Genomic DNA, 21,659 nt, shown 5'->3' with positions numbered 1-21,659 from the left:
CGAAAAAAACGAATTCATTGTTTTTTTTTGACAATATAAATTATTAGTATTATTGTTATTACATGTTAAATAAAATTTTTCAAAATTATTTTTTGGAAAACTTAATTAATGACATAATAAAATATATATGTGTGTTTTGAGTAGGTCTCTCGAGAGACGGTTTCACGAATCTTTATCTGTGAGACGGATCAACCATACCGATATTTACAATAAAAATAAAAAATAATATTCTTACCATAAAAAGTAATACTTTTTCATTGATAATCCAATATTAGATCCGTTTCAAAAAATACTACCCGTTATATTATCTGACGAAAGTTTTTATCATGTGTTTTAACAAATAATTGTATGGGACCCTTAAAAAAATTGTTCTTTATAATAAAATAACATAATAATGTAGGAAGTGGCAAAAAAGAAATTGGCGATGACGTGGACACAGACTCTTGCAATATTAAGCATGAGCCTCTTCGCTCCAATTTTTCCCATTCTCATACGACTTTCAATTTCCAATCATTTTCAGATCTTTACATTGATTAACACGTCCAGAAGTGATGTCGGCGAGCTTCCGGCGGGTGACCGCCGTCGCCGTGGAGACACAGGCGGCGACTCACCACATTTCACGGCGAGTCCCTCCGTCGATTGGTGTTTCGCGGATTAAGCAACGGAGAGGTGTTAGAGGAATAGTTCTGCGGTCGAGTCGATGGGTGGTGATTGAGGCGGTTGGGCAGAAGGGAGGGCGAGAGGAGGAGAAGAGGGGGCCGCCACCGCAGCCTCGGTGCTGTTCGTTCGATCGCAATCATCCTCATCATGAGGTGGTTGCTGTGGCGGAGGGGGGTGGTGGGGGAGTTGATCGGAGGGGGGAGTTGATGGTTGCAATAGCTGCTACGGTGGTGCTTGGTGTAGGGAACCGAGTGCTGTACAAGCTTGCATTAGTCCCTCTCAAGCACTACCCGTTCTTCCTTGCTCAGCTCGCCACTTTCGGGTACTTCTTAGCTTTTTACCGTATCCGTATATTGCTTTCATTTCGATTAATTATGAAATGATTATGATTATTGACTTTTTACAGCTAAATTAGTATCAAAATAATCGAATTTCAAATTTATTAGTGGGTCTCTTCTCAAACAAAAATTAATTTCCAGATATTTACAATTTTTAATTTCAAAATCCTCACGAATCTTGTTGACTATAACTTAAGCATACTTGAGAAACACGTGCACGGCGGCATATTGGTCGCCGGATTAGAAACGTAAACTTGAAATAAAAAAAAAAAAAAAAGAAAATTTGCAAGAACATTAATGATTCAGAAGTTGTGCCCCGTCGCTGTCGTTTACTTTTTGTCAGGAGACCTTGTTGTGCTGTGAATGATTGTACTTCAATAAGTCTCCGGTGGCCGCGTGTTCTTCATCAATCAATATTATGTCTCTTAAGGCTGCGGACTCTGTTTAATATGGACCTCCTATGATTGGAATTTGGATTTATGTGGATAGGAAATTCTTTAAAAATCACAAATTGAGATTGGAATGACTCGAGGTTAGTTGCATTTCGTTTCTGTAAGAAGTTTATGGTTTTTGGTGAATGTCTTTTCTTGCGGTGGGTCTTACACTTTTACGTGAAAAGGAAACGAGGGTAGGATATGTTGTAGGCTTTGTGTTGGTGTGGGACACTTTAAATGAGAACCCTTGGTGGTGAATTGGATTTTCAAGTGGTGGGATCCCCATAGTAAAGTAGTTCACTTTTGGATACTTCACTTTTGCCATATTTCAAATTAAGAATGGAGATTTGAGTGTGAAAAAATTTAAAGCTGTTGGTAGAAAATTTTGGTTTTGGATGTGCAAAAATTTAAAGCTATATATCTATATTATCTAGAAAACCTAGTTTTTGAATGTAAAATGGTGTAAGTACTGAGGAGATGGAGATGGTCCCCATTTGATTGGTGATCTACCAGTCAGTCGTTTGCTCCACGACTCTAGAGATCCACATCCACACGTCTATAGCAAGTGGTCTAGATGAATATTGATATATTTTCCCTTTAAATTCATGCCCGTCTTAACTGTAGAATGATAAATGAACTACCCAATGATAATCAATGATTTACCAACGAGGATTTACGAACGAGGAGGATGAATTGAAGTGTTTGACTTTTTCTATTTTACTGTTTGATTGGAAAGCAAAACAAGTGACTATATTAGACTACTAGGGTGTTTTCTTCTTTGTTGGTTTCTATACCAAATCATCAATGTAGAAATTGTATCATCAATGTAGAAATTGAGGACGAGGTCAATAGAATCTGTTATAATCTTCTAATAAAAAAACCTTGATCATTCTGGCCATGTAAATTGCTGGGAAGGCTCGATACATTTCGTGATTAGTTTTTTCTAGTTGGTCTACTACAACGTTAAAAATCAGTGAAAATGGATGAGAACAATCACATCTAAAAAATTATATCAATTCTTTGAATTATTTGTTTGTCTGGATAAGTGATTGAAAATCTAAGTCTAGGGGCTGAAATAAAAATTTGCTGCACCTAGCTACTGGTTTATTGACCCATATGATGACTGCTTGCGGCGTTATTCAATATTAATCCATACTAAATTAAGAGGGTGTTTGACATCTTATAAGCTATTTTAAATTTTATTTACATATAAGTTGTATGATCTTGTTTTCAAAAGTAAGCTGTTAAGATGTTGGGACAAAATAAGAGCAGATATTGATATGTAGTATTATGATATCTTTTTATTATTGTAATTATAATTTTTAAAACATATTTGATACTATGTAAGTAATGTAAACAAATATTTTTGCATTTTTTTTATATTAACAGTTTATTATAAATCTTAATACGTTTTAATTAATTATAATTATAGCAATAATAAACTATTATTATTACCAATACTACCATTATTATTTATTAGTTGTTATTATGATTATTTGTTGTTATCATCATCAGTATTATGATTATTATTTATGTAGTATTTATTATTACAAGTTAATAGTATCAGTGTTATAATATATTATATGTTGTGGGATTTGGTCTTTAAAGATGCTGAAATAATAAGACTTTAAAAAATAAATTAGTGGGACACAACATTTTTAAACTAACACCGTCAATAACTTGTTTTTTATTCTTATAAGCTCTTTTATGGTTTTTTACAGCAGCTTTTGAGAACTTGTAAGCACTCGAACAATTTATATGTTGTTTTAAATAGATTATAAGCTCTAGTAATTTGTAAACACCCTCTAGATATGTAACTATAAGTGGAATATTGAACTCTATATGAGGGCTTGAACTTCATACATAATGTGTTGGGGTTGTTCGGGAATCAAACTAGAAATGTAACAGAATTAGGAACATGATTGTCATTCAATCCCGTACACAAATTAGAGTTTTTCCTCACAAATGAATCATGGATTGAACATTGGTCTTATTTCTGATCTGATTGAATTTGAATAAACTTTGTTTATTTTTTAAATGGCTTGACCATGATTTTATTGTAAAACTTTGCTTACTATATAACACCAGGGTTTGTATAAAAATCCATATTTCTGAAACCATTGTTAAAAAAACCAACCTTGTAAATTTCACGAGGGGTATAACTAGCCTGTTATTACAAGATACGAGCCTTATGCGACATTGTTTGAAAAACTCAATCCAATGTCGCACAGCAATAGTATGTAAATTTTTTTTATTAGGATTTAAAATCAAGCAAAAATGCGGAATAGACAAAATAAATTTGGTAAAAAAAATTATTTATTTTAAAATAAGACTCGAAAAAGAAAAAAAAATGAATTCAAGATCGAAGTTTTCGAGTTCGATTGATGAATTAAAACCTCAACACAGTGCTTAAAAAAACACAAACCTTGGTATGTAATAGATTTAGTAAAAAGACGTCGTAATACGTGAAGCATAACATGATGATAGCATTGATAAATCGATATTTTTGAATGAAACAAGATACAAACTTTGATAAGTTCTTTTGGTGAAGAGCACAAGAGAAAAACTCTCAAATATTATTCAAACTAAAATATCAGCCTTTTTTTAACAATTCTTGCCTAAAGACATATTTAGGCTTATAAGATATGCACCCAACATAAATAGTCTATCTAATCAATTAGATAAGTTTAAAGTCCAAAATCAATTAAATCAATCTTGAACTTTAATTTAGTTAATCCACTTTGCATTTTCATGCATAATCCTCTTATCCTTTTGCTCTTCTAGAAATTGTTAATCCCTTAATCATCAACTTCCTTCATCATCTTCTATTTATTTATATTATATCTAGCATATTGCACCAGGCCCCCCTGTGAAAAATATAAAAGACATAAACGTACTAAAAAATATTAATAAGCTAATATATCTTCCATTTTTTAGAAATTAAGAACATTTAACATTTGTGTTAAAATAACTCAGTCATATTTACCCTATTTGTCACAAATGGATCATCCACAAACTTATTGTCACAAATTTGAAATTTGTCATTAAATGATCGGTTTTGACACCCTTGAAGGTGCTTCAAACACAATATTATCCATAAGCTGCAATAGCTTGTGTTCTAAGAATGACTACTCCGATGAATTAAATCAAGTTTGGTTTTCAACCAAAGCGGAAGACACTCGAAATATTCCTTTATTAAGAAACCGAACAATTTAAAGCTTTTAGTTTGTGTAAATTGAATAACTGAAATAAGGGGGATCAGTTTGGGCTTGTATCAGTCCAGTTATGGGATTAACTGAACTGATCAAATCAGTTTTAAAACAATAGTTAAACAATTAAAGACACAAGATATGTTTATGGATGTTCGGAGACTTCAAATACATATACGTCACCCTTTTGATCACATTTGGTAGGATCCACTAGAAGATTTTGATTTATATAACACCTTGTACAAACCCACTCCAGAAGGATAGCACCCTCCTAGCACTCAAGGTTGCAGGCAACACCTGACAATCCGAATAATGTCTAATGTCTCTGATGCCAAGACTACAAACATAATGTTTAATGTATTTGTGTGAAGACTCACTCAGCTAAACAATAAGCTCAACTCTCTGTATATGTGAGTGATTGTCTGTGAATGTGTGAGAACTGATCTAATCAATACAACACGAAGGTGTTCTCATACAACTGGACTAACTGCTTCTAGTACGCTGATATGAAATGAGCGTGCCCTCTGTTTTCTTCACACACTAGTATTTTGTTGTAGTTCCGCTTATTCTTCAATGGTCTTGATCTGGTATTTATAGTCGCTTAGCTGACCGTACATGAAGACTCAATAATAATGTCCATTGTATTTGCATGTGCTTCTTTATGATATGTCTCTTCATTGTGACAATAGTTCTGGAAGCTTTCCTCTTTTAGCTCTGCTGCAACGTCCATTATTGTACCTTCGTGTGTGAAGTAGCTTGTAACTTGTACCTTGTATATTCGTGCATAGCTGGATTCCAATTGATGGTCTTGTCATGGTATACGAATTGATTAGTTACAACTGATGCTCTGAACTGGTTTGGTGAAATCAGTTTGGACTGATTCAATTTTGCCAATCATTGGCGTCTCGATAGCTTCAGTTTTGGCTCGAGAACTGATCAGTTCGGGACCTGATCAGTTTCAGCTTTTCTGACACTAGATAAACTTGTTAGAAACAAAATAACAAGTTTTGTTATCATCAAATCAAGATTGCAAACATAAAATGTTCCAACAGTCATCATTCTCTTTTTCTTTCAAATCTTGCTCAATCATTTCCTCTGTCTTCCATCTCCCCTTCTTTCTCAGTATCTGTTTTTTCTCTAGTTTTATTTCACTATAATTTTTTTCCTTTGAAAACACCCCTACTCTGACTAGCTCACTCTCATATGTTTTTACTTCTCAACGTTCTTCTTCATGCCAATCTAAACTTAACTTATAATCTTTATTTAATTTGAACCTTAACCATATTAAGTTTCATGTTGTAAATCATTGAAATTTAACTAATTTGTTTGCGTAAACCGCAATCACTATTTTTTATCCGTAAAATAAAGTTTTGTGGATCAAAGAGTTCAATACAAAATACGATGGCTATAACTAGGTGATCGATCACTATTTTTCTAATCCGCAAAATAAATTTTCGTAGATCAAATATTTCAATATAAAATATGATGGGTATACCTAGGTGATCAACCACTATTTATGTAATCTCCAGTGGTTCAGGTGCATAATATTCATGGTATCATAATGCCTTGTGATTTTAGAGTCAAAACAAATTTACTCTTTTCCGAGCATACCATGGATGTGCTCCATCAGTCAATTAAACTCCATTAAGTTGTTGGATCCTACTTTAACATGATATTCCTCGAGAAAAATATATATTATGATCGTCACAATTTTTTTGGAAAAATATTTGCCGAAAAGTTTTGCAAAACTTGAATGCTTAAGTATTTCATGTCATGTTGCTTAAGAGTTCATAAGATTGCGAAAGAGTGATATTTATTTTAATATTTGTTGACAAATGCTATATGCTAGTTGTTGTATTGAGCGCATGTCGCTTTACCAAAATCTATAGCTGATGGTAATAATGCAACTCAAATATTTTAAATCGTGTAGCAGCTCAAGCGCCATCTTTTGATTTTTCTATCTAACAGAGACTATTATTGCACCCTTATAGTCTCCCTCCCAATAATTGTAGTCTTTGCAATCAATGAGAATCGAACTTCTGACCTTGGGTCTGATACATATTGTAGGACCGATCGTTTGCCGTTTTACCAAAACTATAACAAAAAAATTATTTTCTCCTGGAAAGGTACATTAAAACTGCATGCAAGTACATGTCATTGCCAGTGGATACAAAAATACTGGATAAAATTATTAATACAATATTATTTGTGATATTCAGCTCGTTTATATTGTAATCGCTTGAAAAAATATTAGTAACAATCATAAAGAATTTTCCATATAAATGTTGCTTATCGTAGAATATATATCAATTAGGACTGGCTTTATGTAATCAAGATTACCACATGATAAGAAAAAATAATGTTAATTGAAATTCTATGATTACATACCTATGATTTTGCTGATCGTAGTATATTAATGTTCTTTTCTTAGGTATGTACTTGTATACTTCTCTATCTTGTATTTCCGGTATCAGGCTGGCAAGGTTACCGATGAAATGCTATCCTTGCCAAAATTTCCATTAATAGCTGTTGGCCTCTTGGAGGCTCTTGCAGCTGCATCTGGAATGGCAGCTGGAGGTAATGCATTGATGATATTTTTGCGGCAAATGTTTATTTTCCTCTTGTGCTAGATGTTGGAAATTATGATCCGTCAATCATTTCAGTAATGGTACTTACATTTACTGAAGGTTTTGACCTGATTCTTGAACAATTATTAATGAAAAGTCATGATCTTATTTTTTTTCAAAATTTGGCAGACAATTGAAAGAACTGCAGTTTATAAATGCATGTCCATGTATTTTTCTATGTATCTACACACACACATAAATGTGTACTCGTTTAGATTTTCAGATTGATTAAAGTGCCCATATGTAATATGCATTTCACTCTATTTTATTTTATAACAGTTACCAAAAAATATTCTTCTGGGCTGATTCATCCTTTTTTTTTCTGGGCTTGAACAGCCATACTTTCTGGGGCTGCAATTCCGATACTTTCTCAGGTAGCGAAGCAATATTCTTTTGTCTTTATTGGAATAAGATTCATCATTCTTGAATTGATAAACTTGTCATGTATTGAAATTGATGGTTGCTGATAATACTGTAACCAGTGTACAAGATGAATGACTGACAGAAACTGACAAACTGTGACACAGAGATGATATACCATTTAAAAAGATGGAAAAAATTTGAGGGCATTGTAGTTTTGGAATTTCATGAGTTTAAACTAAAATAACATGTACCTCGTGTTAACCCACTTGAATGTGGAAATTGCTAGTAATTTAAAACCTTTTCATTCTCAAATTCAAATGGATGCTTTCAAATTCAAATTTCCATTCCATGATTTAATAAGCTTATTTGTTGGATTAAAACAACTAGTTTATCTGTTAATTACTTGGAGAAATTGTCATGACAGAGCAGTAGATTTAACTTCAGTCACATGGCTGCTGCCTGCTGCATATGAATCTCTCTGTTTTGAACTAATATAGTCGGAGCAATACAATTAGTTTGTTTAACTACTAATTTCTTACAGAGCTTTCTTGTCTGGCAACTTGTCTTGTCATATATCTTCCTTGGGAGGAGATACAGTTTCAAGCAATTGTTTGGTTGCTTTCTGGTAGCGGTGGGTGTCATGGTCACTGTTGCTAGGTAATTCATATAAATCCCATTCTCTTCTTCAACCTCTGTCAACATACATCCACGTCTAAGTGATTTAAGTCTACCATGATTATCTTCTAGAGAAAATAGCACGCTCAAGAACTTGAAAATTAGGCCATAACATGATTTTAAGCTCTTCGAGGTTTTTCAGAAACTAATATGTGGCTTATCTTACTCTACTTTCAGCTTTTATTGAGGTTCTAACTTCTCTCATAAAACAATCAAATTTACATGATTATACTAAATTTTCATGTTCACTAATTATCTTATAAATTTTAAAAATAATTTGTCTCGAAGGAAGATCAGATTCATTTGGAATGACTGAGATCTGAGTCAATTTTCTGAAAAATTACAGTGCTTTCATCAGTTTGAAGTCCGAGGGCTCGCTACAGGAAAATAGCATCAGTTCTAGTCATTAGAATTTGGTTATTATTTCGTATCATTCAATGTATATAAGAAATTTAATGATGGCTTAATTGCTTCTGTGTTTAAATCAATGATTCTCAAACACTTGAAATTAGTGTAGTTGCTGTCCGGTATACTTTTCACAAATAAAATATGGGATGTTATAACATTATTTATTCTTGCTATGCTTAAATTCCATAAGCTCAATGGGAGAAAGAAGTCTCTGCATATCTCTTCTAATACCTAGAAAGCCCTTCAGTGGTGCTACTCGTAACATTGAAAGTCCTGGCTTATCTTTGTTATTGTAATGTTTCAGTCATCCCTTTTTGCACTTGCAGTGGATCAGGTACTGGTTCTCTGATGGAAGCTGGCTTATTTTGGAGTATTATCATGATTATTTCTTTCTTATTGCAAGCTGCTGATACAGTGTTGAAGGTGAAGCTTCCTCTATGGGTAATTAAGCTCCCTTGTAGTTATATTTCTGTATTTTCTCTCACCAGTTATTTATTATTTATAGGAAACAATATTTTTGGATGCAGCTCAAAGATTGAAGGTAGGTATGTCACAGTTTTACCATTTTGCAAACTTAAGACTTCGCGACTCATATTTCACGATTCAATCATATTTAGCATCTTACGAAAAATTTATGTTGTTTTGATCTAAATTCTTCGCACCAGAGGAGTTGGTTTTCCTTTGTTCGGTAACCAAATCTTCTTCAAGTCCCTTTGATTTTAAGAAACATTATTTCTTTTGTGTAAAGTTGCTTATCATAGCATTGTAGTTCCTTTGTGTCATTCAGTTCTCAAGTAGTATTTGAAAGAAATACAAACTCTGACCTGCATTTTCCATATTACTAATTTACTACATACCAGATCTATGTTTGCACATATGGTACGGGAGAGTGTCATATAGTCTCATTGATTTACGATGTCCTTTGAGATTCACCGAGCATCTCATTTCCGGAAGACAAGCTCTGTATTGAGGATTCCCCCAACTTCCATAAAAATTAATTTCTGGTACCTTTAGTGATATAATTTTGAGTAACTTAATGCCTAATTCTTTTTGCACTCAGGGAGGTACGATGGATCTATTCGTCATTAACTCCTTTGGATCTGCTTTCCAGGTTAAGTTTTTTATCTGCCCCTAAAGTTTTTGAAACACCACATATTTCAACTTTGCCAGAAGCTTGAAACTTGCTTATTGAACAGACAGTTTTTATATGCCTCCTCCTTCCATTCTTGTCGAACTTATGGGGTATTCCATTTAATCAATTGCCAAGTTATCTCAAAGATGGTGCTGCCTGCTTTTTGAATGTTGGCATCATGTCGAGTAGTAAGTCGTGCTACTCATGATTCTTCTTTTTAACCAACTTTATATGTGCTTTTAACTTTAGCACTATAGCATCAAATATTATTTCATATTTTCTTGCCTATGCATTAAACTTGATCTGAATTATTTTAAAGTTCTTTTGTCTAGATTCAATCTAAGATAAATGACGTCGGAATAAGACCTCACTATGCACATTGTACATATACTTCTATCCTTGGCGTTAGTATTTGCTCTTGGTTACTCTAAAATTGTTCATTATCTGGTGTTGATCTTGTTTTGACAATGCTTTTGTGGATTTTTACAAAAGTTTCCTTACTTGAGAACATGTTAGATTTTTTTCATATCTAAATCTTGTGGTTTGAGATTTATATCACGAGTCACAGCACAAAGATTTAATTTTTCGGTTGAGATACCTAAATATGAACATAGGGTGTATTCATTCTATACTTTCAAAGACTTTTAATGACTTTTTTTAAATGATGGACTTTTGTGGAGTTGATAGATTTTTATTGACTTTTATGGAATCTCGTAGAATTGTAAAACAAATTTCATAGACTCTTATAGATTTTTTTTCAAGATTTTTGTACACTTTTGTAAACTTTTTCATAGAATTATGTGAATTTTGTAGTTTATAATTGTGATTTATTTTTTATAAATTTTTTTAAAATAATTATTGGGCATAGATAATCTCTTCAATTTTAAATTATTATTTTTATTTATAAATGTAAATGAATTTTATTTACTTAAAAGTTAAATCAATTTAATTTGTGAAAAACGACAAATGAACTATCCAATTTATTGAAATCAAAATTTCAATTCTTTATGTCAATTCAACATATTAACGAATAATATTTTTATAAGTTCATAATAAAATTTTACTAAAAGAACACTCAAAATAATGAGTAGTCTTTTATCAAAAAAATCTAATCATTACTGACAATTTGATCAACATCGTTCTACATTCCATTGGATATGATATCCCTCCATGCATTAGCATTTGCTCATTGTTGTTTTTGAGTATTAAATAATTTATCAAAGTCGTCACCTTCATAAACTTGTGCTGATTAAGACAATTGAGCTTCATTATCTAGTTCAATTTGAAATTCATCAAATTGACACTTCTTTCAAAGAAAATTGTGTAATATAGCACATGCCAATACAACACCTGTTACGGGTGGGAAAAAATACCGAATTTTCGGTATACCGAGATTACCATAACAAAAAAATGTTGAATTTACCGAATTTTAAGTATACCGAAGATTTCGATACGGTACGGTAACAATACCGAATTTTTCGGTAAGGTAACGATATCCAATTTGAAAATTTTGCTATATACCGAAATACCGGAAAAATATACAAAAATTTTAAAATATATAATATTCTAAAACAATAAATTATAAATTTTTTTAAAATGTAAGGTTTTTTTGTTCGGTATACCGAAAATTTTGGTATAGTATCGGTATGAATTTGCTTATACAATAATTTAATATATAGATTAACTAAAATTAAAGAAAATAATTAAAAATAAAGTGTTATATAATAATTAATAAAAAAATTAAATTTTAATTATGTTTTTAAAAAGTACAAATAAAAGGAAAAATAAATAAATATGAAAAGAATGAAAGTTTGTATTGAATTTGGGAGATTTCTCAATTAAATGTACATCCAAATCTTTAGGTTGAATCAAAGACTTTTATTGACATTTTATTGTTGTACCTTAGGCTATAATTCTTGTACTTAATAGAATTTCATAGAGTCATTAAAAGTCTATTGACATTTTGAATACCTATAGACTTTTGTAGAGTTTTTAAAAGTCAAGTTTGAATACCACATGATTTTTTAAAATTCTACAAAAGTTTACATTGAATACCACTAAACTTTTATGGAGTATATAAAAGTCTAGTTTGAATACCTCTAGACTTTTAAACTCCATAAAAGTCATTAAAAGTTTATAACCAATACACCCCCATAAATGTCCTAATTATGTATACTAAACATTTTACAACACACACACACATTGGTGCACTCAGTTTTTCTAGAGAATTATAGCTGATAACATTGTACGTTGTACTCGCCACAGGATGCAATGGTGCGCCTTTACTGCCACTGCTCTTCATCATTGTAAACATGTGTTTTAATATATCATTGCTGCATCTTCTCAAGATCTCTTCTGCCGTAGTAACATGTCTTGCATCAACATTTTCAGGTTTGTTTATTTTGTCATCTTGTCACTCTTAACTCTCATCTGATACTTCAAGTTGAAATGTTGATTTTCATGCATTAGTCATCGTATGATCTGCTTCAATTTTGAAATTTAGAATTCAAATTACTCAAAATATAATGATTCCACGATACTTTCTCCGTCCTCCCCCTCACCTCAAATCCCTGTTTATCTTTGGTTGATATGTTCTTTATTCTATCTTATTTGAGTAGTCCATGTTTATATTATCAAGCATATGTTGACCCAAAAAGGTTTAGAACATGTTTGTGTCGTATTCTTTACCCTTCACAAAGTCCAGAACTGTGAATAATAAATGTTTATAGCTCTCTCAAGATTGATTTAACACAAGATTGATTTAACAATACCGAATCCTGAACAATCAACAGTAATTCCCGGACCAGTTACTTCATCATCGCCACCAAATTTATTTTAGTCCGATAATTAAGAACATAGTTTTCATGCTGCATCAACCTCGTAAGTTAAAATTAATAAACTACATTCATATTCTTATACATAATGTTATGTCATCCGGCCTGGCATGTCGCCTTGAAACATGTTCATTCTTCAAATCATGCGTATTCTTGGTAAAATCCTTGATTTTATCTATATTTTGCAGTGCCAATATCTGTATACCTATTTACACTGCCACTGCCATATCTTGGTGTTGCATCTTCCCTTCCACCAGGGTTTGTAGCTGGCGCCATCATCCTTGCCACGGGTGTGGTCATTTACACTTGGACACCTTCCCTCAATTCGTCGAGTAAACCTTTCTCGTTAGTTAACCCAAGAACCGAATGAGTTTTCTTATGCATCAAGCTGATGCATGCGACACCAAACAATAGCAGTTTGAAGCTTAAAGATTGGAGGCTAAGAAGAGTAGATGGTAGTATGCGGAAAAGAATGATGGGAACAATGACACATTTTATAAGACGCACATTTGGTACCTGCAATATCCATGTCTTTTTTAAGATAGTATAATTTTTGTATCCAACACAATCGATATCCAATCCACCAAATTGCAAACGTTAGATTTAGTATTTATTTCCCAGTCTTGACAATCTTCTTTATACAAACTGAACTAACGTGGAACTCATTTGAGTTGAACACGAAAACACTGTTGACTTTGGTGCCAATTTTAGGACGACTATGTACGTTTTAGCAAAAATTATATGTACTCGATGCATGATATTTCGAGTATTACGTCTTGAAGTATTTCGTCTTTGACATGTGGACAACAAACATAGCAATCGAAATAAATTATGCCCCAAAATAGAAGATAATCTTTAATTTAATGTACAAATCATATTTCGACAAAAATATACTTAAGAGGAAATGATGAACACACACATTCATTGATTGTTTTATTTCTTAATTAATCAGTCATAAAGGCATGTTTGGTTCCTATGACAAGTGATTCAATAAAAACAATACAGCTATATATTCATTTCTTTTTTTATATCTTTAGATACTCTTTTCATTTCTCATGCAATCTATGCGTTGGAATAGCGATGAGGTGATTAGCTCTTACAGTCACCAATCCTCAAGTTTTCAGTCATGTCTAAACTACTAGGAGACATGCTATTAGGAAGATGCCAATCAAAACAATGCACAATTATGCCACGATTAGCTGAATCACCGTCATCCAGGGCATCCTCTTCGACCGGATCCAAATGGTATGAGCATAAAAGCGTTTCCTCTAAGATCTATATTGGTCCCATAAAATCCTTATGGCATGAACTTTTCAGGGTCGGTCCATACGTTAGGATCCCTACTAATAGGACATAAGTTCACCCAGATTCGTGATTGTTTTGGTATGTTGAATCCTTCGACAACACAATCTTCCATTGACTCATGGATTAGAAATGGGTGATAGGGTGGAGCCTGAAACTGTGAATGATTGGCTGACAGCATTGATGGTGGAAGATGATGATTGGATGAATGAATTGTCATAATTATGGCCACGAAAAATTCGGATTTGTTATCCGAATGAAAATTTAGTGATATTTGGCTATTTCAAAGCATCTATTCATCGAGTTCTTTCTCTCATCTTATAAGAATATTTCTTTGAGTATTTAGTTCTATATTGTGGGGTATTGTTCTCATGTAGTAAGAGAGTGTTCTTTTTGGAAACACAGTGAGAGGTTGTAACTACAAAATATTATAGTGAAATTATTTTCATCTTTACCGTGGTTTTTACCCAAATAATTTTTAGGGTTTTCCACGTAAATCTCGATGTCCAATTTTATACTTTATTTTCATATTTATATCTCAAGATGCTTCACCTGAGACCAACAAGTGGTATCGGAGCAATTGGCTTAAAATTTCTTAAATTCTGAGTATGCAATGTGGTTGCAGCCTGGACTAATTTTCCACACCAGAATTATTTTTTGAGGTTTTTATTAAACCGAGATTATTTTGTTCAGTTTACTAAATTGTTGAATACATAATGGCATACAAGTACAAGATAGCAAAGCTCAATGAGAGCAATTTTATACTGTGAAAAATAAATATACAAGCAATTTTAAGAAACGAAAATTGCTTGGTGGCTATTGGAGATAGATCGAAAGAAATGACAGATGATGGAAAGTGGAATGAGATGAATGATAATGTTGTTGCCAATTTACAATTGGTCATATCAGACGAAGTACTGTCAAGTATCTCTAAGAAATACAACAAAAGTTATCTGTGATTCTCTGGCAAAGATTTACAAAGCCAAATCACTAAATAATAAGATTTTTCTAAAGATAAGTCTTTATACTCTTCAAATGACATAATCCTCATCAATGACTTATCATATCAACACTTTAAATACCATATTTTTCTAACTCACCTCTATGAGGTATAAAATAACGGAAAAAGAACGTGCAGAACTTTTACTTCCAAGTCTATCAGGTTCATATAGTCAACTTATCATCAATTTAGCCAACAATATGCTCACAATTTTTTTAAACTTCGACGATGTTCTAATTGCGCTTCTCGGAGGAAAAAAAGAGGTGCAAAATTAAGGAAGATAGGTTGGCAACTTCAAAGCAGGTAGAAAATTTCTCGATAATAAGAGGAAGATTTATGGACTGTGACTTCAGTGGAAATCAAGGACACGCTAGATCAAAATTGAAAAGTAAGAAGAAAAATAGTTACTGTTTTAAATGTGTCGATAAATGACACTACAAGAAATAGTGTATGAGTGCCGAGAAAGGTTCTCAAGAAAATGTAGCAAGTACTTCAGGCGGTGGTGAAATATTGTTCAACAAAGCTACATAAGGCAGACAAAATATTGTGATTGTTGCGTGTTTTCTTGATTGCTCGCAAGCGCACGACGTCAAGTTATAGTAAAATGTACTTTTGAGTACAAGTGTCGATCCCACGAGGAGTGTTTATAAAAACGTATATCCGTGCTTGTAATTAAAATAGTCTAGACTTTATCTAGAAAAATCAATAACCAGATTGGTTTGTTTGAACGAATTAATTGAAAACAATGAATTAATTTGATCACCGACTGGAGAAATAACTATGAGAGAAAATATCTAGATGAATGATTTCACTAAGTTTCTACGATAATTCTTCTGGTTGTATTTAACTTCATGAATTCCTATTATTTAATGGCTAAGAACACTTACGTGTTTTATTCTCCCTTTCCCAAGTGACGAATAATTTGTATCAATCAAACTTCTATTCAATTATTCCTAATAAAAATATAAGTTTAATTGATAAATACAAACAATGTTCTTACTAAGCCTCGCTAAAGTTATACGCCTTCCGAACGATATAAACATTTAACGATGTGTCTCTAATGATCTATAATCCTAGTCCCTCTCCCGAGTTGTAGAATTAATCAGACAACACACAATTTATGGCCAGTAAATTGCAGTGAAATAAATGTAGAGAACACAATTAAACAAAAACGGAATTCAATCATCAACATATCCACGTCAAATCATCGTATAGACAAAGCTACGTCAACCTCTAGAATGGAAATTTAGTTCATCACGGAATCCAAGCGAAGACAAGACATATTCATAGTTTTAAACATCACTACACAATAAAATAAAGAAGCGAAGGAAAAGATAACAAATCCGAAGTGTCGTCTCTGTCCCCAGATCCGTCGTTCTTCGTATTTGTGATTGTTCTTCGCACTCTGAATCTTCGTCTCTTGTGTGCTTTCGGTTTCTCGCGTCCTTTTTTTCTCTCCCAAGGCGGCTGCTCGTGCGTCTTCTTTCTCCAATGACGGACCCCCTTTTTCTGACCTAAGAATCGCGCAATTTATAACTATCTGGAACGCGGCGTGCGCAGTTGCGCATGATCTCGCGCGGTTGCGCATGCGCTTCTGCTCATCTGCTTGTGTCTGTGTGCACGCGGTTGCGCATGATTTGGCGCGGCCGCGCGCGCACCTCTGTCCGATGGTGTGCACTTCTTGGTGTGTTATCTTGCATCTTTGCACTCTTTTCCTCAACTCCTGTAGTGACAACAAAAACGAACAAAAATTGCATAATTCCGTTCGAAACTAACATAATTCAAAATGGATTCTTATATAAATTAAGTGCAAATCTTGCACTTATCAGTGATACATGGATTATGGTTCAGGAGTGATGTGACACATGATGTCTCAGAGAGAATGGTTTGATCAATATGAACCAATCACAGGAAGATATCTATTTATGGAAAATGATCATGCCCTAAAAATCGTTGGGGTCGTTACCATCAAAACAAAAATGTTTGATGGCACTGTTCACACCATACAGAAGCTATGACATATGAAGGGGCTGACGAAGAATCTCTTGTCCTTAGGGCAATTGGATGGTATCGGGGGTGTTAAGGAATTATTATTACCTAAGAGTTTTTGTGATCGACAAAATCAAAATAGAACTTAACTGTTTCAGGACACAGCTGCAATTTTCTGTGTATAACAGCAACCAGTTCAACATTCTAATCTTACAACCGCCTAGTCTTCAACCGCTTGAATTTCAGACCGCCTACCATTCAACCATTTGAAGCAGAAAAAGTTCAAAATTATTAACAAACTTCCCAACCGGCTGTTCGAAGAATTTAAATCGAGTCATTAAAGAGATATTTATTGCTCACTTAATGAAAGACATTCTCTGACCGGTTCAGCCCATTCAATGTCTTGCACTGCTACAAATCAATCATGTCCTACACCAGTCCTGATATTGATCTGCATTTATGTCACTATCCCAGAAAAGAAAGATTGTTTATATCCTACAAATTCTGATAGTAAAAACAGTTGCCATAAAAGAATACTCAGTAGCAACTCTTCAAGGAACGAGATTCATAGCTATGCTAGCAAAGAGAATATTAAATGCTTTGCTGAAGAACATTTAACGTATTTGCAGCTGATAGTGACACATCATTCCAAGGTTACATGTTAACGTTACTCATATCTTTCCGACCATTGGAATGACAGCATATATAAGAAAAGCTAGAAGTATGCAAGAAATATACAATCGTCAAGCTTTCAACAGTGCGTTACTACAAGCCTGCATACTTAAAGAATCTGAGCACAATCAAAGATTATATACCTCATCGCTCATCAAGTACGTACTCAACAAGAAGATATCCGATCATTCAAAGATCATATTCGTGCTATTAAAACATATTGTTTTACTTACATCAGTAACCGTTGGTTATTTAATTAATAGTGGTGTTTGGTGAACCGAGAGTTCTTAAAATCCAGAAGTGTAAAGTGATTACTAAGAGTTCCAAAACATGCAGTGTAATAAGTCCTGATTGGAGTGGGTTGTTGCAAAGAGTTTTGTAAAGCCAAAGTCTTTTAATGGAATCCTTCCTACAGAGGAAGAAGGGGTGACGTAGGAGTCTTATTTCGAACATCTATAAAAATCCTGTGTCTTTACTTTTCTCAAGCTTTTACATTCCAAACCAATATCTTGTTGATTACACTGCCAACCGGTTGAAACTATCATTAGAAATATTGCACTGTTTTTCGCACTTTTCAAATGGTTCATATTTCTAATTATTTGAGAAAAACTTTCAACCGCCTAAAAATGGTTGAAAAAAATTTTAGAAACAAATATTTTCCAAGAGTTTGTTTACCCCTCTCTAAACTCTTTTTCGATCCTAATAGGATGCAAAACTCGTATCGAGAACGAGATCATAAAAATTATGAAGTGTGCGCTTGTAGTTATGAAAGCAGAAAATGTTGCTGCAAATCTGTATGTACTTTCAGGAGAAACACACAAAGAGACGGAACTAGTAGTTGCATTGGTTGGTTCATGAGAAACAACTAAAAGTGTTATAACATAGAAAGCTTGGATATATGTCAGATCAAGAGTTGAAAATTTTCTCAAAAACAAAAAATGTTGCTGAGGTTTAGAAAAGTGCCATTACCTTTTTGTTAATATTGTTTTACCAATAAACAACACAGTTAAAATTTAACACTTTTACTTTCAAAAGAAAAAGCATATTGGAAATGATTCATTCAAATGTTTGACAAGCACTGGTTGTATCCCTAGGAGGAGCGAGATATTCTGTCTCGTTCATTGATAATTTCTATAGGAAATGTTTGATGTATCCAACCAAGAAAAAATCATATGTTTTTCAGGTTTGCAAAGATTTCAAAGCGCGGGTTGAACTTCATTCTGAAATGAAAATAAAGTGTATGAGAACTGAAAATGGAGGAGAATATATTCAGTGACGAATTTGATGCATTTTGTCAACATAAGGGTATCAAAAGGCAGCTTACACACCTCAATAGAATGGAGTGACAGAGGAGATGAACAAGACCTTGTTGGACATGACAAAAGTCATGTTGAGTATTGCGGGTCTAGCCAAGTTATTTTGGACATAAGCAGTCAAGACTGCTTGTTATATCATGAATCGTTCTCATTCAGTGACGATTGATTTAAAGACTCCGATGGAGATGTGGACTGGGAAGTCGACTGATTATTTTCATTTGCATACATTTGAAAGTCTTGTGTATGTTCAATACAATAATCAAGAAATATCGAAGTTGGATTCAAAATCCAGAAAGTGCATCTTTTTGGGTTATGATGATGCAATAAAAGAGTTTCGCTTATGAGATCCTACTGTCCACAAGCTTGTCATTAGCAGGGATATTATCTTCGAGGAAGATAAATTAAATTGAGACAAAGACACACTGAATTCAGAAACCATTGTAATTCAGGTTGAAAATAACACAAACGAAGATCAAAATTTCTTATGAAGTAGTACCAGAGCACGATGAACAAGAATATTTTGAGTCTGAAGTTTCCAAAGTGAGGAAGTCAACTCGAGAGAGAAGACCAACATGTCGGCTTTTGGATTATGTCACTGAAAACGATATTGCATATTATCAGAGGATGGTGAGCCTTCGAGTTTCCATAGACTACTCAAAGCTCGGATGTATCCTTGTGGATGACAGCAATGCAAGAAAAATTGGAGGCATTAGAAATGAATAAAACTTGGGATCTTATTAAACTACCACGAGGGAGGAAAGCTGTTGGTAACAGATGAGTCTATAAGATCAAGCGTGATGAAAATAGCCAAGTAGAGTGATATCGTACTAGATTGGTGGTAAAAAGATATGCTAAAAAAGAAGACATTGACTTCAATGAGATATTTTCTTATGTGGTTTGGCTTAAAATAGTTAGAGTAGTGTTGGCAATGTGCGGTGTTTGACCTAAATCTAGAATAGCTAGATATGAAAACGACATTTCTTCATGGGATCTTGAAGAAGAAATCTATATGCCCCAACCAGAAGGTTTTGCGGAAAAAGGCAAAGAGAATTTGGTTTACAGATTAAACAAATCTATGTACGGTCTCAAACATGTGTCGACGTATTGGTACATGAGATTCGATTCGTATATCATGAGCCTTAGACACAACATACTTATTGCAGACCCTTGTACATATTTCAAAAGGTCTTGTGATGTTTATATGATGTTGTTGTTGCATGTGGACGACATATTGGTATCATGCCTCAACAAAGATAAGATCCAAGAATTGTAGGTACAATTGGATAGGAAATTTGATATGAAGGACTCGAGACCAACAAACAAAATTTTCAGAATGCAAGTTTACCGAGACAGAAGTAATAAATAGATTTGGCTTTTCCATAACAATTATTTGGAGAAAGTCTTGCAACACTTCAACATGCAAGATAATAAGTTAATATTGGCTGATCTTCCTGTTAATTTCAAGTTATCCTCCAAGATATGTACTAGCAGTCAAGCAGAGAGGATAGAGATATCTCGAGTAGCATATGCATCAGCAGTGAGTAGTTTGATGTTCAACGTGATTTGTAGGAGATCGGACATTGCTCAAGCAGTGAGAGCAGTTACTCGGTATATGGCGATCATGTACGAGAGCATTGGAGTAAGGTTAGGAGGATCTTGATATACATTAAGGGTACCTCAAATGCTACATTATGTTTTGGAGGATCCGATTTTATACTCAGGGCTATGTCGATTCAGATGATACATGTGATCCTGATAAGAGGAAATATATTACTGATTATTTGTTAACACTTTCAGGAGGATCAGTAACCTGAGTTTCAAAACTGCAAACAGTTATGTCATTATCTACAACGAATGCAAAATATATGACATCCACTCAAGCTTGCAAGGAGGCAATATGAATTAAAAGGATATGGAAGGAGATTGATCACAAAAAATACAACGTTTCTTTGTTTTGTGACAATTAGAATGCTTTGCACATTGCAAGGGATTCAGCTTTTCATTCCAGGACCAAACACGTTGAAGTTCAATTTCACTTTGTGCGAGAAGTAGTAGAGAAATACATCGTGGATATGTAAAAGATTCATACAAAGGATAACATGGCTGATGTTCTGATCAAGCCAATGAAGACTGATAAGTTTGAGTGGTGTATCTCTTCAAGTTTCTTAGTAGAAACGTAATCATCAAAGAATGATAAGATTGAAAGGATACGTGGAGTTATGTTTGATTCTCAATCAAATCTCCAAGTGGAAGAATACGAATGGTTGACAGAAAACATTGATGATGGAAGATAATGGTTGGCATACAATATTGATGAATTGTCACAATTATGGCAATGAAAAATTCGGATCTTGTTATCCGAATGAAAATTTAGTGAGATAAATAGATGCATAATTCGGCTCTTTCCAAGCATCCTTTTATTGAGTTCTTTCTCTCATCTTTTAAGCATACTTCTTTGAGTTCTTAGTTCTATAATAGTTTTGAGGTATTGTTCACCTGTAGTGAGAGAGTGTGTTCTTTTTGAAAACACAGTAAGAAAATGTAACTACACAATATTATAGTGGAATTCTTTGTCCGTGGTTTTTACCCAAATAATTTTTAGAGATTTTTCACGTAAATCTCGGTATTCAATTTTATACTTTATTTTCATATTTGTATCTCATGATACTGCATCGGAGACCAACACGAACGTCTCTCCTT

The 21,659-nt window shown here is 33.5% G+C and overlaps 1 protein-coding gene across 1 annotated transcript; it reads left to right on the top strand.

Annotated features, from left to right (window-relative positions):
• The first annotated feature begins 411 nt into the window (after window positions 1–411).
• LOC142555202 (protein CLT1, chloroplastic-like) lies at window positions 412–13,287 on the top strand. The gene is made up of 10 exons (XM_075665952.1): window positions 412–982; window positions 7,073–7,218; window positions 7,605–7,642; window positions 8,173–8,288; window positions 9,041–9,137; window positions 9,220–9,255; window positions 9,775–9,825; window positions 9,911–10,034; window positions 12,112–12,237; window positions 12,869–13,287. The coding sequence occupies exons 1-10, from the start codon at window positions 552–554 to the stop codon at window positions 13,048–13,050; spliced, it is 1,347 nt and encodes a 448-aa protein (XP_075522067.1). The 5' UTR covers window positions 412–551; the 3' UTR covers window positions 13,051–13,287.
• Window positions 13,288–21,659: the final 8,372 nt, after the last annotated feature.

This window comes from Primulina tabacum, chromosome 9, assembly GCF_025594145.1.
Source record: "Primulina tabacum isolate GXHZ01 chromosome 9, ASM2559414v2, whole genome shotgun sequence".
Lineage (NCBI taxonomy): Eukaryota > Viridiplantae > Streptophyta > Magnoliopsida > Lamiales > Gesneriaceae > Primulina > Primulina tabacum.
The sequence above is the reverse complement of the archived record's forward strand: the minus strand, read 5'-3'. Positions and strand labels throughout refer to the sequence as shown.

Coding starts and splice junctions, on each gene's coding strand:
- LOC142555202 (XM_075665952.1), top strand. CDS start 552: ATGTCGGCGAGCTTCCGGCGGGTGACCGCCGTCGCCGTGGAGACACAG. Junction 7,219..7,604: donor ATCTGGAATGGCAGCTGGAG/GTAATGCATTGA, acceptor GGGCTTGAACAG/CCATACTTTCTGGGGCTGCA. Junction 7,643..8,172: donor CAATTCCGATACTTTCTCAG/GTAGCGAAGCAA, acceptor AATTTCTTACAG/AGCTTTCTTGTCTGGCAACT.